Below are 18,794 nucleotides of genomic sequence, written 5' to 3' on the forward strand. Positions count from 1 at the left end.
GTGTTATATATATATATATATATATATATATATATATATATATATATATATATATATATTTAACAGTTAGACTCTATTCCCGGATGGATTTCCATGAAACACTTCTGCAGATGAGAGTTACCGTTCCCAGGGGTCTTACGCGAACGATTTGCCATAGATAAAAGACCCCCGGATCCCAGGCGCCGTTCAATCCTCAAGACGAAAATTGCTTGGATTTCTCAGAGCTAGTCCCGGGTCTTCCTTGTAACGTAATAAGACAGTCCCCGGTGGTTCTGGGTAATTTCGATAGCGACCGGATCGTCAAAAGCTCGTTAACGTTCAGCCATGCCCGTCCGATCGCGATCGGTCGTAATCGGTAATAACCGTATGCTCTCGTTGCATCTATGTGAATACGCCTAGTTATTAATATATGACCATACATTGTACAGGTATACCCAACAGTTGGCAGGTTACCTCCGTATTCGTTTATCTGGCCTCGAGGATGTCTCCCGTACCCCCTGCCCAGGAATTCGCTGACTCCGGCTCTTTCGTTAGACTGTCAGCTATGACTTGTTCGTGGCGGTTCATACCTCTTACCCATATATAGGGTGGCTCACAATTTATGCACGTTCATTACAGCTATGGGCAACTCCTTGTATAGCGTGTATCCATAATACTACTGTGAGCCGGTGACCCACTCCTACTCCGGGAGAAGATTCCTTAATGCCTTCGGCACTCGATCTCATCTCGCCGAACTCCCTTTCTTCTGTAACTCAATTCTCTTTCGACCTTTACTGCTTCCGCCTCTTTGACTCAGGATTCACTCGGAGTGTTCAAATGCTCTCACCCAACGTTGTTCCTCTATACTGTGCACTATATATATATATATATATATATTTAACATCGACGCTGTAGATACCGTGAATTGAATATTTATACCCTGAAAGCATTTCAGGAAAAGCCTACCTTAGTTCAAAGTGGATCCTTTGTTCTTGAATTTAACATCGACGCTGTAGATACCGTGAAGATTCACTCGGAGTGTTCAAATGCTCTCACCCAACGTTGTTCCTCTATACTGTGCACTATATATATATATATATATATATTTAACATCGACGCTGTAGATACCGTGAATTGAATATTTATACCCTGAAAGCATTTCAGGAAAAGCCTACCTTAGTTCAAAGTGGATCCTTTGTTCTTGAAAAAGGACACTGCAGAGTTTCTCAATATTTATTTTCCATCGAGCTATAACCAAAAATGCGTATTTTACTCGTTGTACAGTCATTTACCTTGTGTCGTGCATAATTTCGTATTCAAAGAGCCCGCCAATTTTTGTGGAATTTATTGCCAGTACGCAACGTGGCCAATGGTCAATTATTTTTTTATACCTCGAATTTATGTCATTGACCTGACTCTACTGGCTCGCTTCGATTTCAATTCGCGATACTACGCACGGTCTGATCTTGGCTTGTGGTTCTTGCGTCGTACTTTAGTGCCCGAGGGTAATCGTGGTGGCGTCCACGGCGAGGACGATGCCGGCCGCCATGTTGCGACGCGCTTACGAGACTTATTATAAGGTTATTTTAATTCCAGCCATCACAGAATGGACACCGTCCACTTCCTCTTATTAGCGGCACTTCTACCTTATAACGCCACTGACGACTTTAATATGCACGGAACAGTTTGAGCTCTTAAGGTACCGTTCATAACGAGATTCAGGAATGAAAAAAAAAAACAACGACGGTTGTCGTCACATGACTGTCGTTAGATATATTATGTGTGTGTATACGTACGATGTTTCTGACATTTTTTTTTTTTTTCTTTAATTATTTTATGTTTCCCCCATTATGTTTTTCTCTTAGGCGTACATAAATTATCGTACGTATTCTTCATTCTAACGCGTCAAATCATCGCGCGATTATACGCTGACCTTAAGGCGCTAATCTTTTACACGGAATTCGCAGATGGAAGATGTCAAATTAAAATTTGTAATTTTAGACCTATGTATTCGATTTTGACCTTTTTTTGCTTCAGGCATTTTTTTTTTTAGTTACGACGTTTATCGACATGCGTCTGGAACGCATGTATGTAAAATAGGTGTTTTTACTCGCTGATCAATTTCTGTACGTCGCGAGTGAAATTAGATTTAAGGTAATTAGCGGCAGGCATGCTGATTCATCATTCACTGAGGTCATTAAATCGTCGACTCGCGACGATGCGAGACGGTTTTTCTTTTTCTTTTCTTCCTTTTTTTAAATATCTTTTTTCCTTCTACCATGTCTCCTTGTTGCCAACTCGCACAAGAGTTGAATTCTTTTCACACTCGACGCCGTCACGGTTCGCGTTTCATCGCCGTGGATGAGTAAGGATGGTCGTTGGCTGAAAAAAAAGTATGCAAAATTCACTTTGTGTGAGATTTTATGATAATTGAAATTTATTACCTAGGACTCGATCAAGTATGATAAATAATTCGATCGATTGTATCGGCGAAGGCCACGTCACACATTGTTCGCCTGGTTGCGGTTCGCTATTCAAGAAAGCCTTTTGGCTACGTGAGTGCATGCGCGGACCTCGAAGAAACTAATGATCAATTGATGGTGTGGCGAAGGGAAAATCATGAAGCCGCGTTCACAACTCCGTAAGAGCCCGTAGGTATCTGTGAAATTAATTTCCAGAAAATCTTGCCACGCGGTATAATTCTCGAGAAAATTATTTTTTCGTGAATATTTCAAAAATACATTTATTTTTCATCACCATTAAATATGTCTCCGGTAACCATACGATCTTCCTCGCCCACTATTTCGTACTTACGTCACACCGTATATGGTTGACATAAAAAAAAAATTAATCCAAATCGATCGCGTCTAAAAAAAAACGTTTCAGTCCGTCATTACGTAACCATTAAGAATTGTCAATAATCTCCAATAAAGGTTGCCAACGGTCAAGCTCGATAATTCGTATTTAACTCGAGTTTCCGTCAGATCAATGATATTAGAACAGGGTCATCATTACGAACGCCACCCGTTGCATACGTGAGGGCATCAGCACTCGGTATACGAACCGTTTACCAAGTGCAAAGGATCGAGACGGGACAGACACAGCAAGAGAAAAGGATGTGGTACACTGGATAGAGGGATTATCGTTAGCGTCCGTTTTACGTTCTCATAGAATTCTACGTGCTCAACGCAGCCTCGGCTGCGAGGCTGTGCGCGCTCCCGGCTTGCCAAGTAGGTAAAGACACGGACCATGTACTCCGAAGCGAGCGTTCTCCGTTCTGCGGTACCAGGCCGCGCAGCCTGGCACGAACGCTGCACTTCGGAGACCGGAGTCTCTTTCCTCTGGCCCCGAGCCGCGCCGCGGACCTCGACGGGGTCTACCGTGCGCCATATAAACATACACACACAGAACACACAATATATACATCGACTCTCGGCACTCTTCACTTCTCTTCGTACGACGAAGGCTCACTTCACTTCTTAGATACTTCGCACGGACTTCTCTCTGTGAATTTTCGTTTGGATTCCGTCAATAGTTTGGTAATAGCAATCGATGCGATTGGGAATTCACTTTTCAATTGTCCAACAACTTTGCGTTCACCTGGATTCTTCGTGCCGCGGGCTTCTTTTTTTAGGTTAGGTGCGCTATACAGCTAGTTGGAGTATCAATGACCGGGTTTGTTTGGTTCGACGGTGAATTCTTGTCTGGAAAATTCAGTCTAGCTATAGCTCGACGGTTCTGTTGACTGTATCTTGTAGACTATGTATAGTCTGTGCAGACAGCGTGGACTGGCTGGCTGCACGCTTGCTACAAGGAGGTTCGTACGAATCGAGTTTTGTATAGAAGGCCGTTATTATTATTCGTGAGTGGGTTATAATGCGTACCGGGTACTGATGTCTAATCGTAATACAAGTAAGAGCCGGTGTACATCCACTGTCCTGACCGTATTGGGTATGGTGGTGGTTGGTAGTACCGAGGAAAATTTTTATATTGTAGTGACTGGGGAATTATCGCTTTTCTAACAATCTTTTTGAGGTTATGACAGACCCTTGTCCTTCTGTCGGTAACTTCTGTTACAAGGTGACAGGACTTGGAATGGCTTCTAGTTATTGGTGAATGTTACTGAGGATATACTTGATGCACAATGGATTGTTTGTTATGACTTTAACGCCCGTTTTCTTCGACGCGGTTCAATGCGTAAAATCCGTTTAACTGTGCTGTTACCTAATCAGATACTTATGACTCGACCTAATATTTTGAAGATAAACGAAGTTTATGCAGTGAACCGCGTTGAAGAAAACGGGCGTATGTGTTCGATTACGAGACGATGACGATACGTCATCGACTACCTTGGTCGTTGCGTTCCGAATACCGTTTACTATTGCTTTTTTTTTCTTGACTCGATTATTTTCTTCAATTGTTTTCATCTTAATTCTGTTTTTTTCTGCGCTTATAATCGACATTCCGAATGACTGACTATTACCCCGAAGAGCGGCGTCGCTCTGTAAACATTTTTTTTTATCGAATGGCGTGGCATCGTTAAGCGAAACTAACGTTTCGATGACAATTTACTACGTTACAACTTACGACTTTGTTATCGTGCTCTTGCATTTATTGTATTATCTTGAGTATTCCGGCAAGACGCTAATGTGTTTACTTGGTGATTTCGACAAAGGGAGAATCGAAGAGAGAAAGCTATCAAAGATGGCGGACGTTCGAAGAAGATTCGAGAGTGACGAATCAGTGTAGGTTTTGTCGAAAATTTTCTCATCGCTCACGCATTTCGCGTCGAAATTTCGGCAAAGAAGTTTTCAGGGCTTTCGTTCGTGGTTCATGGAATTTCTACGTGATTGAAATTGGGTCGTTTCCTTACAGTTTTTTCTTCTCACTCTTTCTCTTTACCGAAAGAGAAGACGTTACGGGCTACGAACGATTTTTAGGTGAGTCTTACGTTTCTTTTTAACGTTTCTTTTTATATGCCCATTGAGAGCGTCTGCTATCGTAAGCGATCTTCTTTTCTCAGCGTCGTCACAACTAGCGGAACTTTTGTTTTACCCGAATTGGACACGCTGCTCGGACACGTGGATAAACGCCATGCCGACGCTAATTGACGCGTTTCGTTCCTTATGTGAATTCCAAAGTACGAAACGTTGACCATTTTTTTATAGTCTCTCTGAATGTCGACTACTTTGTATGTATTTCGTGGAGGATGCGTACGTTCGACTTTAACAAGCTTTATGTATATCCTTTGCCGGCAATTTTTCTTTTAATGTGACACGACCTCCGCCATTAATAAACTCGCGGGGCCTCATGCGTTCCTTGCATTTTCTGATTATGCAGATGCATGCCCTTATACATATATGTATACAGGATGTTCGTTATGAAACGCACTGTAGTAACACCGTTGCATTCCTTGTCAAATTCTAAAAAATACGTGTATTTTCATTTTTTATTTCATATACCAAAATTTTGAGATAATCAAGGTTGAAGTTGCAGTAATGCGACCAATCAGAACGCGTTTAAACGGAGCGTAGATGACGTCGCGAGTCAGCCCGCAAGACCTGCTTACACTAGGCCAATAACACTAATCGTCGTAGTGTCCCTGTTTATCTGCATGTAATTGAGTAAGATACACGAGACGATACTCTTAGTGTTATCGGCCTTGTGTAAGCAGGCCTTGTGGGCTGACTCGCGACGTCATCTACGCTCCGTTTAAACGCGTTCTGATTGGTCGCATTACTGCAACTTCAACCTTGATTATCTCAAAATTTTGGTATTGTATATATATAACCGGCAGCTTACCTACGTAGCATGATAAGTATATATAATACATATATATCTATATACATATAGGTACGTTTGATTATGGCTGCAGACTTTCTGCAGTTATACTGTAAATGTATTAGGACTTTCTTGGTAATGTGAAAATAACGCGTTTCAACGGAACAATTCTGGAACAAAGATAGCCGCGGTTATTGTAGTCGGAAGAAAGTCTTCGGCGTAATTGTTACCATCCAAGAAATCCACGGCAAAGGAGACTGATGGAAATTTAATCCAACATTATTCAAGCCGGTCTCTCCTTTGAATTTCCATTGCTTTGATAAAATACAAAGACCATTTTCTGCGACGAATTAATGGCATTTCAAATACGAGCAGTTACGCTCGACACGAGACAATCGATCACACAGGTCGACAATCTAATTAATACTTACAATTAGTCATGTTTATTAGAAAGGGGTCTCTCGAGGGGGAAGTAGATTGACATTATTCAAGCTTTAACATGTCATTGTAAGAAAATGCTAAGACACCTTCACGAGTCTTCGTATTGTGTCGGCCATCTTGATTAATTTTAAACGCCACCACAGCTGTTTTTAACCGTTACTTAAATTTTACGTCATCTCAATATGGGCGCGTTTCGTACCGTCCGAATGTGGATTTTAAACATTGGCGCCCATTGTACTGTCAACTAACGTACAAAATGGCGTAATGTATTAAAACCAAGCAGAGTAACCTTACAGAATAATATTCTTGTCGAACTTAGATCGAACCTTTTACTTATCACGCTTTGAATATTGTTTATCAGATCCCACTTCTCTGTCGATTCTACCACGCGATGGCAGCGGAGGTTCCTGTCCACCTGGGTCGTTTCGATGCCTTGAAGGTACTTGCATCCCGGGTGTACGGGTCTGCAACTACCAACGTGACTGTGCCAATGGGGAGGACGAGTTGCACAACTGTCGTAAGTATCAGCCATAGAGATCTATAAGTGTATTCTTTATGTTTACAAAATAATGAGATTCATGCAAATACGTTTAGGTTAAAAATTAGTTTTAGGTTAAACATAACCTCACTTTTTGTCACGCTTGTTCGAATTGTTGATGGCGACGATTGGGACTGCCAGGGGCAATAGAAATTTGAGATATTTTAGGTTAATTTGTGTATAAGTTAAAAAGGTGAATATACACGTATATATATATCAGGTAAATGTATCTATCGTTCCGGTTATGCAGGTACCTACATACTGCACACGGAAGAAAGATCCCCGTAATAGTCGGTGCGATCGTCAGTGATTGTTATGCGAGGGGCTCGCCGAACCGGAAGCGCGCATGACCTTGTTTCCCGACGACACGCAAAACCAACCAACGTGCGCGAGCACGTAAAAAAAAAAAGGAAAAGAAAGGGACGGGAAGGGGAATAAAAAAACGTGGACGCGATCCTCACAATGTGAGATTGGCTAAATCCTGATCCGTATTATCGTACATTCGCGGGACGATCGTAACCGTTGTTATGCAAAATTACGGAACTTGTTTCCTTAAACGAGTTTTCCGGCTGACATGACCGGAAGTCGTCAGGTGAAAAATTTGAAGAAAAAAAGTCTAGGCATACCTTAGAATCGTCACTCGTGACGTCACACGGTTTATATCTATGTTCATATAATTATTGCATAATTTGTATTCGAATTTTGATTTTCTTTTTTCTTTTTCTTTTCAGCACCGCCCGAATGTGATATCGGCCAGATTACTTGCAACCAATATATTTTCAATAAAACTTACTGTATTCCACCTCATCAAAAATGCGACGTGACTGTAGACTGCGTCGATGGTTCCGACGAAGCCAGTTGCAGTGAGTATAGTTACTTTCAATTGTCATTCCTTATTTGATTGTCAAACTGTAGCTTTGTATTCTCCTAATGGACTCTAGGAAGAATCGTCGGCCGATACGTATTTAATACGTATTGCGGACGCACGTACGACGCGTTACGTTCGCCAAATGTGAACCAGGCCTGTCTAACGTGTATGACTTAGGCTCATGGGGAACGCGTCAACATACATGCAAATGACTCTTCGACTAATTGTGCATTGATCAATGTCATTTTCATGTATAAATGGAGACGTTGAATTCGTAATCGAGCGTTGTGACGCTACTTGCGTGTTTACCCTTAAGTCTTATACCTGGGACGTCGGCTCCAACGACCTTTTCCCTACATTGCGTGACATTCAGAATAGATTCCACGAGTTAGTCAAAACATAGGTAGAGGGCACAACGTTGATAAGTTTTACTTAAATATTTTTGTCGCTGCATGGAAACATTTATAATAAAATTGTTAAAAATACGTTTCACGGCTTTCACCGCATGCTATCCATTATGCCACCGGTGCACTCGAGCTTTCAATACTTCTTTCGTTTATATTCCTAGTCGATCTTGAACCTCGAACTGTATAGCACATAACCTCTATTACGTGACTAACTTCAGACAAAAGGACAGCGGGGGTTTAATACAATTTTTAATAAATAAAGTTTTTTTTAAAATTTACCTCCACTCACTATTCAATGTAATTTGTACCGCGATCTTACGTCATTCTGGTCAATTTTGTATTTGTAGAATTTCTTTTCACCGTACGCAGAGTATTTCAAGGGGTTTATTTAACGTGTATCAGTTTCGAGATAGGGACTGCTCTGCTGGATATTTGAGTCGATTACAAGTCCATGTATGCTGTAGTTCTTTGGGTAGGGATTTTTATTTGACTTTCCAGCCGTTTATCAAGTGAACGGTTTACGATATCGGTGCGTCGTCTTTGGATTTTTCATATTCGATTTCTCAATCGTCCAAGGGGGAGTAATGTTCTGACAAAAAAATGTTGTAATTATTATTTTTTTCTACGACGCTCCTTATGCCTTTCAAAAGTTCTTGGAATAGATTACCTTTAAATGCATATAGACACCTCTCGTTACGTCGCGTCATGTTCTACGGCAAAATGGTGCTCGGTTACGTAACCGTCGATCTCTTTGACGATTTTATAATCGTCGAAACTAGTGTCAGTTTTACCTCGGGAAAAACCCAACGCGAACTAATGGTATGTTAGTCCGAACGAAATTTTTTAGTCGTACCGACAGTAACGACGCGTATCTAATTACAATTAACTGTGCCATGGATGAATGTTACTTCGAAAAAAAATTTTCTCTAAATAAAACCCGATGGATGTAACGCAATGGAAATAAACGTCACGATTGCCAAGACTTTGTATTTTGTAACAAGTCAAAGAATTGCATTTAAAAAAAATTGTATTATAGAACTTCTTTTTTATTAATCCTTGTCCGTGTCATAATGCTGCTTGAGAAAAGCGTGATTAATTTTCAAAGTTTCACGGTCCATCGTTAATTTACCCAGTAACTGACTTTTAAAAGAGTAATTACGCGTTGTTCACTATCTTCAAAGCAATACAAATTTTATCAGTTTAGTATCCGAATAGTTGTATTAGGTAAAATGTTCGCCTAGTATACTGGCACGTTGACGTGTCTCACATAAAAAAAACATACGTACTGTTCAATCGATGACAATGACGATTACACACAATTCATTCGTTGATAGTTTCAGGGTAGTTGAATTGCCTACAGAAATTATAAAACTGTATTCCCTTTCAATATTTTAATTTGATTAATAGACAAAAACTTTTGGTAGGCACCTATTATATATAGATATATAATATATACATATATACGTATATACGTTTGCCTAAGGGATATTTTGGGCACCCGAAAGATTAAGGGGCAAAATAGCAAACTAATGTTTTTTTTTTAAAAAACTAATACCTTGGGATGTGACAGCATTGGAATTTTTAGCTAATCTAACCTAACTTAGCCTAACCTAACAAATACTCAAATCTAACATTGAAAAAATATAAACAAATTTGGTGTGAGAGCCCGCAAAACATTTATTACCCTGGAAAAACTTTGAGTTCGGACTCCAAAACAGCCACGTGATCTCAAATAAGAAGCTTCGTAAATGAAATCGTCTCCAAAGAATTCCTTAGCCAAATTTATGTGTGTGTGTGTATATATATATATATATAGAATATATATATAGAATATATTCATTATCGATTGACCATTGACTCATTTTAATATGAATTATTCATTCCGCGTAAAGTACCACTGTTGCCGTGTACTTTCAAAGTGACAATCAGCCTTCGTTTGGAATTTTGTCATTGTCAATTTCATTGACAGCCAATACCTCAACCCTCAATTAATTCGTGCCTACAATGACGATCGGCAATGCTACGGTACATACGATCGTTTAACCCGCAGGCTTCTTCAAGTTATCCAATTGTATCGAAGGATATTTTGTTATTGCAGACTGTTAGCGTTCCAGACTCTGGATTTACAAGAACTTAAGTCATCCTTATTTTCGAATTTCCATATTTATGCTTTCACTTTGATATCGACGTATTTACGTTTTATAATAATAATTATTATTGACACTTTAATGAGTAATCGTCAACGTGTTATCATACCGCCTAGCACTTTGGTTTACTTTATTAATTTTTACTTAATTGTTATAACGCGTTGCCGAAGTCATTGAAAACACTGCTTGTGGTTATGCGCAATTTCGAGAAACTTACCATAACATTGACTTTGGTATTGTAAATTATGAGAAATGTTTTAGGAACTTTTTTGTAAATTAATTAAAGTAAATTATTTTTTTTCTTTTCGATATTTATTTCCTCGCTCACAATTGGTTACCCACGAATCTTGCGTTTACAGAGTAAGAATGCAAATTTGGAACTGCGCTCGAGTAACGCTGTATTTATTCCAAACTGAAACTGAAGTCCCAATACTGCTCTTGTTCAGTGTCGAAAAATCTTGGCGCTCCTAGTTTACAGAAAGTGTCAGCCTGATGACGTGCGCTGCGGCGGTACCAATCCTGAGCTTTGCTTTCCCAAGTCAAAGAAGTGCGACGGCTACCTGGACTGTCGTAATGGCAAAGACGAAGAAGGTTGTCCGACCGATGCAAAACCTTGTAGACTCGGTCAATTCAGATGCAACACGACGCTGCGATGCGTCGAGCAGACTGCCAGATGCAACCACAGGGATGACTGCGGTGACAATAGCGACGAGGAGCACTGCAGTAGGTTCAACGATTGATGATAAGAATTGAATGATTTCGATTAGAAAAAAAAAAATTATTATTACCGTGACTCATATATTTTTGCTGTCAATAGGTTTCGCTCAGTGCACAGCTGACCAATTTCGATGCGCCAATGCAATATGCATGCCCAAGGGTTTTCGCTGTGACGGCTATCGGGATTGCACTGACGGCTCTGACGAGAAGGATTGCACGACCACTGTGTGTCCGAGTAATAAGTTTCTTTGCGCCAAAGATAACGGCGAGAAGCCTGTCTGCATGGACAAGTCAAAGTTATGCGATGGAAAGAAGGATTGTGCTGATGGTGCTGACGAGGAAGCTGCTTGCTGTAAGTCACCGAAGTAGCTCAGTAGGACTTTCTCTTATTTGACGAAGGAAATAATTTAGTGGTGATTTTGTATGTAAGGTATGAATATATATTAACTCCTTGTTGTCTCTGTTGCAGCTGTTAACATGTGCGGGGCACTGAGTTGTCAGTACAAGTGTCACGCGTCTCCTGACGGAGGTGTATGCTCGTGTCCTGAGGGACGTATTCTTGGCAATGATTCAAGAAGCTGTATAGGTAGGTAGAGAGCGGAAATGATCGATTGTATTATAAGTAGTGGGTCTGTGAGATGATCCGAGGATGATCTTGATCTTGTATGTCTTATGTGTAGACAGAGACGAGTGCTCGGAATGGGGCTTTTGCGAGCAGCTATGCCAGAATACAGATGGTTCCTACATCTGCAGCTGCGCCCCCGGGTACGTTTTGCACGGTCGTAATCAGTGCAGGGCTGAGAACACATCAGCGCTGGAGTTGCTGCTCGCTGAGGATCGTTCCATCTGGAGGATGAAAGCTACCGGTGACGACGTAACGCAGATCGCCATTCCTACTGGTGCCAGTGGTATCGATTACTACTATAGCACGAACCTCTTCTTCTGGAGCGACATCAAGACCAGAAAAGTTCATTCTCAATCGCTTAATGGTAACGCGAGTAGTTCGGATTTGGAAATATCACTTCCTGGTTCCTGGTCACCGATTTCTATTGCTGTCGACTGGATCGGGCAGAAGCTGTACGTCGTGGACTCAGTCGTGCAGAAGATCGATGTCTTTGAGCTGAACGGACGTTATCACGGTATAGCCCTGGGCTCCAATCTTACTGGTCCTGTTGATATTGCCCTGGATCCTACCGTCGGTCTGATGTTCATTGCTGATACGAAACAAGTGCTACGGGCGAACATGGACGGGACCTCGACGTTTCCTATCGTTTCCGAAGCGGCCTACAAAGTCTCGGGTGTTGCCGTTGATGTTATCACGGGACGTGTTTATTGGTGCGATTCGCTTTTAGATTATATTGAGACTGCGGATTACATGGGTCGGGGTAGAGTAATGGTGCTAAGGGGTGCCAGCGTTCCTTCGCCCCTTAGACTCACTATGTTTGAGAACAGAATATTTTGGTCGGACAGCACCAAACAGGCAGTGATGAGCGTCGACAAGACTCAGGGCGATTATTCCATACAGAGCATCTTCAAGGCGAGAGAAGCCAAGGCCGTTAAGGTTCTGCATCCTCTGGCGCAACCGATGGTTTCAAATCCCTGTGGTAACAACAACGGCGGCTGTCAGCATATGTGTATAGTAACAGCTGCTGGAGGTCGCGAAACGGGATTGGCTTATCGTTGCGCCTGCAATATCGGTTGGAGATTGTCCACTGATCAGAGAAATTGTAACCTGGTTCAAGAGTTCCTTATGTACACTCAGCAGAGATTCATCAAGGGCAGAGTCCTGGACCCTGTCATGGAAGGATTCAGTGATGCGATACTGCCTGTTGTCTCAAGAAGAGCCAGATTTGTCGGCCTGGACTACGATGCTCATGATCAGTACATCTACTACAGCGACGTACTCCAGGATGTGATCTATCGCGTGCACCAGAACGGTACCGGAAGGGAAATTGTTTTAGCTAGTCAGAACGAAGGTGTTGAGGGTCTTGCGGTCGACTGGGCCGCCAAGAATCTTTATTATATTGATTCTCGTAAAGGTACCTTGAACGTCCTCAGTACTAGGAACGTCACTTACCGCAGAACTCTTCTGAAGAATCTCAAGAGACCCAGAGCCATTGTTATACATCCTAACCACGGTTATATATTTTTCTCTGAATGGGACAGACCTGCCAACATCAGCAGAGCTCATGCGGATGGCTCCAATTTGATGGTCTTTAAAAATCTTACTCTGGGTTGGCCCAATGGATTGGCTATTGATTTCACCAAGGATAGGCTCTACTGGTGTGACGCTCTTCTGGATCATGTCCAACATTCAAATCTCGACGGTACCGATGTCAAAACTATCAGCTCACGGCTCATACGGCATCCTTTCTCGATAGCCATCCATGAGCAGTGGATGTACATTACCGACTGGAGACTCGACGCTATTGTGAGATTGAACAAAGAAACTGGAGAACAGGAATCGATTCTTGTGAGTGAACCACCCACGAATCGTCTGTACGGTGTGAAGGTGTTCAGTCGTGACATTCAGAGCCCTACCTCTGATAATCCTTGCTCAATAAACAACGGAGGCTGTGAGAAACTGTGCTTCGCAATACCCCAAAACAATACTAACCGCTTCAGAACATCTAAACTTACTGGAGTTTGCGGCTGTCCCTATGGCGAGAGACTTCAAGGTAACGGAAGGACCTGCGCTGCTGATCCGGAGACGGAACCACCCGTCCTGGCATGTCCTAATGTGTGGGATTTCACCTGTGCCAATCAACGTTGCGTTCCACAGTCTTGGGTTTGCGATGGCGATGATGATTGCTTGGATAACAGTGACGAGATGCAGAACTGTACAAAACCGACCTGCGGTCCTAATGAGTTTGCCTGTAAATCTGGCAGGTGTATCCCTATGAGGTTCAGGTGTGACTCCGAGAACGACTGCGGGGACTACAGCGATGAGACGGGTTGTCCAAAGGGAACTTGTAGTGGTAGTCAGTTTGCCTGCGCGAACAACCGCTGTATCCCGTTGACGTGGAAGTGCGATTCGGAAAATGACTGCGGGGACAGTTCAGACGAAGGTGAATTCTGTGCCGCCAAGACCTGTGCTTACTTCCAATTCACCTGTCCTAGATCAGGACACTGTATACCTCAGTCCTGGGTCTGCGATGGCGATAATGACTGTTTCGATCAGCAGGACGAGATGGACTGTCCTCCAGTCACTTGTCTCAGCACGCAGTTCACCTGTGCGGATCAGAAGATGTGCGTCCTGGAGTCGTACAAGTGCGACGGAATCAAAGATTGTAACGATGCCAGTGACGAGATTGGTTGTCCTTCGCTGGCACCAGATCAGTGCAACCTGGATAAACAATTCCAATGCGCCAGTGATGGAATTTGCTTACCAAAAAGCTGGTATTGCGATGGTACACCCGATTGTCAGGACAAATCTGACGAGCCGTCAACCTGCGGTGAAGTGGACTGTCCCACTGGATATTTCAAGTGTCAAAATTCACATTGTATCTTCAAGGCTTACATTTGTGACGGTAAGGATGACTGTGGGGATGGTTCTGACGAGGACTCAACGTTACATGCCTGCGGTCCACCACCTTTCAAGTGCGACTCTCACGAGTGGAAGTGTCCTAATGTGACAAACAAATGCATCAATATCACTAATGTTTGCGATAGTCATCCTGATTGTCCTAATGGCGCTGATGAAGGCTTAGGTTGTATCCTGGCTGAATGCCAGCATCAGGATGGGCTCTGCAGTAACGAGTGTATACAAACTCCACTGGGTGCACAGTGCGTATGTCCACCTGGTGAAGAATTAAGCGCTGATAAATTCACATGTCAGGATACGAACGAGTGCGATCCACCAGGACGTTGCTCTCAGCAATGTACCAATACCAAAGGAAGTTACTTCTGTAGCTGCGTCGATGGTTACCTCCTGGAACGTGACAATCATACCTGCAAGGCTTTCAATCACAGCGCTGCCTTCCTCATAATTTCCAACAGACACACGATCCTTGTCGCCGACCTGCAGGACCAAGTTTTGGAGAGAGTATCGGTCACGGTTGAAAATGTTGTGGCAATTGCCAGTAATATGCACACTGGTACTATATTCTGGTCGGATATGAAACTGAAGAAGATCTCGAGGCTAGACAGAGGTAGTGATCCCCAGGATGTGATATCGACTGGACTGGACTTGGTAGAAGGACTCGCCTACGATTGGATTGGTCAGAATTTATATTGGTTGGATTCAAAATTAAATACAATAGAAGTAGCCAAGGAGACTGGTGCCAACAGGATGGTCCTAGTTAAAGAGAACATTACCCAACCCCGAGGGATGTGTCTGGATCCGAGTCCTGGCACGCGTTGGTTGTTCTGGACAGACTGGGGCGAGAATCCACGTATAGAAAGAATTGGAATGGATGGAACTAATCGCTCGACTATTATCAGCAGTAAAATTTATTGGCCTAATGGTTTAGCCCTGGACATAGCCAACAAGAGGATCTACTTTGCAGATAGCAAACTGGACTTTATCGATACGTGTCTCTACGACGGTTCTGGAAGACAACAAGTCCTTGCTAGCTCCCATTACCTTCTTCATCCTCACTCTCTTACCTTGTTCGAGGATACGATGTACTGGACTGATAGACAACTTAATCGAGTTTTGTCTGCACACAAGTTTAAGGGTACCAATCAAACTGTCATCTCGCATCTGATCTCCCAACCGCTTTCCATCCATGTTCACCATCCTGTACTTCAACCTATTTTACCAAATCCTTGTGCTAATAATACCTGTGCTCATCTGTGCTTGTTGTCACCTAGTACTTCCTCAGGATACAGATGCAAGTGTCAAGTAGGCTTCAAACTCATGCCTGATGGTAATTGTGTTGAAGAAGATACACCTTATCTAATGATCCTACGTGGATCACAGATAGTCGATGTCTCTCTGACTCCTGGTGATACGACAACTGGATACATCACCCCAGTCGTCGGCGTGGAAGGTGGCAGGTTCATCGATTACGATCGACGGGACAAGATTATATACTGGATTCAAGGAAAGGAGGGTGATGAGGAGAATGGAACCATTTATACTATCCCCTATCTAGGTGGCAACAGAACCGAATTCCCAAATCCGGCGGGAGACACAGGAATCGTTGGTTCCCCATATACATTTGCTCTGGATTGGCTTGGTAGAAATCTCTTTATCGGTAATAAATTCGCCTCTAATATAGAAGCCATTAAATTGGATGGAAAGATCAAGTACAGGACCATCATTTTGGCAAATGACGGTAATAAGTACTCCGTAGCCAAGCCGAAATCCATGTGTGTTGATCCTCTAGAAGGTCACATCTTCTGGGTCGACGAAGGTGGTTTTGGCGTACCAGTCAAAATAGGAAGAGTCAACATGGACGGTAGCAATCCTCTCGTCCTGCTTGAGAGTAACGAGAGGCTGGAAGCTATCACTATAGACATCCCTAGTAAATTGATCTATTACAGTACTCAGTATCCTTGTTTCATCAAGTCTATGACCACCGATGGAACTCTTACCAATGTTATTCTCTCCGCAGTCAATAACATAGCTCTTCCTAAGGCCCTGGCTGTTCATGACTCGAAGCTCTACTATCTGGATCAGCTGCATGACAAAGTAGAGAGAGTAGATCTGCCCAAAGGCAACAATCCAAAAATCATCATTGATAATGATTCAGAGTTGAAGACTCTTACCATCTATAAGAAACGTGTCACTGGTTCGCACCCTTGTCTTAATGGAAATGGAGGCTGCGAACAACTATGTCTACCATCTACTGGTGGCACAAGGGTCTGCGCATGTGGAATAGAGTATTACAATGTCAGTGATACCAGATGTGAACCTTTCAAGACATTCGCAGTTGTCACCCAATTGGATGTGGCTAGAGGATACAGTCTGAGTGATGCAAAAGAGGCAATGGTACCAATTGCAGGAAGTGGTCATCATATTCTTCACGTGGACGTCCTTTATGCTGAGAACTGGATCTACTGGGTGGAATTTAATAGAGGCATGTGGAATGGAATCTACAGGGTGAGACCTAACGGTACCGAGATTCAGCAAATTATTAAAGATGGCATTGGCTCCAATGGTATCCGTGGTCTGACTATCGACTGGATAGCTGGAAATCTTTATTTCTCGAACGTGTTCCCCCACGACAATTACGTGGAGGTGTGCCGACTTGATGGTAGCAATAGAAAAATTCTAGTTAAGACGACTACGGATGCGCCCAGAGAACTAGCTGTAAATCCAATCAAGAGATTACTGTACTGGATTGATTACGGTCAATATCCTAAGATAGGAAAGGCTTATTTAGATGGTACCAACTGGACACCAGTGGTTACATCCGGTATCAGTACACCGCGCGACCTTGCAATTGATATCATGACCCACGACGTCTACTGGGTGGACTCCAAATTCGATGTGATACAGAAGGTCTCGTATACCGGTGGTAATCAACAGGTCATCAGACGGAACTTACCCAATCCTATGGGAGTAGCTATCTACGGTATGGACGTCTACTGGGTTGACCGAAATTTAGCAACTGTCTTCCGAGCCAGCAAGCAGCCTGGAAACATAAGTCTGCCCATCCCGGTCAGGACAAACTTACCTAAACTCAGGGATATTGTTATATACGATCAGAGCACCCAACCGTCCGACAATACGAATCCTTGTGCTGGTAACAACTATGGCGGTTGTCAACAACTTTGCTTTGCATTCCCATCCTCGAGTCCAAGTTTGCAGAAGTGCGACTGCGCCACTGGAAAGTTGTCGGCTGATGGGAAGTCTTGTGAAAATGTAGCAGAGTACCTTGTCTTTGCGACAAGAACAGAAATAAGGTCCATTAATTTGGATACCCGCGTGACGAGTATTCCCTTCAAACCAGTAGGCAACCTGACAAACGTGGTGGGTGTAGATTTTGACTACCAGGACAAGAAGTTACTCTTTACTCAGATCAGACCCTGGACTAAGATCGCTTGGATGCAGGCCGACAACCCTTCATCGATGGACATTCACAATCTCATCACCAAAGGCATCAATCCCGAGGGAATATCCTACGATTGGACCCAGAAAAAGATTTACTGGACTGATTCGTCGAACAATAGTATCTACGCCATGAACATCGACGGGTCTGACCTGGTGATGATAGCTCGTGTCGATAGACCAAGGGCCATTGTCGTAGATCCTTGTAACGGGACGCTTTACTTTACCGACTGGGGCCGATTTGGCACTTCAGGAAAGATCTTCAGGACGACCATGGCTGGTTCTTTGAAGAAGGCTATTATCGAGCACGATTTGTCCCAGCCCAGTGGCCTGGCTGTGGATTATGATGAGCAGATGCTGTACTGGACGGACGCGGTGCGTGAGAAAATTGAAAGATCCGACCTGGACGGGAACAACAGGCAAGTCCTAGTCAGCGCCACTATCTATCCCTTCGCTATAACAGTGTTCAGAGAGCACATCTACTGGACGGATCTTCAACTGAGAGGAGTTTACCGTGCCGAAAAGCACACTGGAGCTAACAAAGTAGAATTGGTAAAGCGTTTAGAAGACTCACCGAGGGACCTTCACATTTTTTCACCAGCCAGACAACAGTGCAGTGTCAATCCGTGCAATATTAGGAATGGCGGCTGTGATCAGTCATGTCATCCAGCACCCAATGGTTCGGCGGAATGTAAATGCGACGACAACAGCAGACTGGTCAACGACGGCAGAATGTGTGTACCTAAGAATGTCACCTGCGATTCTCCGAAATTTGCCTGCAGAAATGGCAAATGTATCTCACGAATGTGGGCCTGCGACGGCGATGACGACTGCGGCGACGGATCAGACGAGGATACCAACTATTGCTGTAAGTCCGAAATATATTATTGATTACGAATGTCAAAGTAAATTAATC

The 18,794-nt window shown here is 43.1% G+C and overlaps 1 protein-coding gene and 1 long non-coding RNA gene across 6 annotated transcripts in view; one reads left to right on the forward strand and one right to left on the reverse strand.

Annotated features, from left to right (window-relative positions):
- The window catches only part of LOC107267742 (low-density lipoprotein receptor-related protein 2), a 35,056-nt gene that overhangs the window by 8,432 nt on the left and 7,830 nt on the right, over window positions 1-18,794 (forward strand). Inside the window, exons 2-7 of one of the 2 annotated variants that reach the window (XM_015739766.2) lie at window positions 6,563-6,718; window positions 7,471-7,602; window positions 10,633-10,884; window positions 10,979-11,230; window positions 11,348-11,464; window positions 11,559-18,746. In XM_015739766.2, the coding sequence (XP_015595252.1) occupies window positions 6,563-6,718; window positions 7,471-7,602; window positions 10,633-10,884; window positions 10,979-11,230; window positions 11,348-11,464; window positions 11,559-18,746 (8,097 nt within the window). Of the gene's footprint in view, window positions 1-6,562; window positions 6,719-7,470; window positions 7,603-10,607; window positions 10,885-10,978; window positions 11,231-11,347; window positions 11,465-11,558; window positions 18,747-18,794 lie in introns of those variants that run through there. The other variant, XM_025085114.1, reaches the window with a different exon arrangement.
- On the reverse strand, window positions 61-4,957 carry LOC112494372. Of its 4 annotated transcripts, none has more exons than XR_003059739.1 (6): window positions 4,567-4,957; window positions 4,329-4,481; window positions 3,864-4,081; window positions 2,424-3,683; window positions 1,155-2,361; window positions 61-852 (listed from the first exon to the last, which is right to left on the reverse strand). It is a non-coding gene; the product is annotated as an uncharacterized LOC112494372 (long non-coding RNA). The 4 variants fall into 4 exon arrangements; XR_003059738.1 differs by having other exon boundaries at window positions 3,864-4,101; XR_003059737.1 differs by having other exon boundaries at window positions 61-381; window positions 454-852; window positions 3,864-4,481.

This window comes from Cephus cinctus, unplaced genomic scaffold (assembly GCF_000341935.2).
Source record: "Cephus cinctus unplaced genomic scaffold, Ccin1 Ccin1_scaffold0457, whole genome shotgun sequence".
Classification (NCBI taxonomy): domain Eukaryota; kingdom Metazoa; phylum Arthropoda; class Insecta; order Hymenoptera; family Cephidae; genus Cephus; species Cephus cinctus.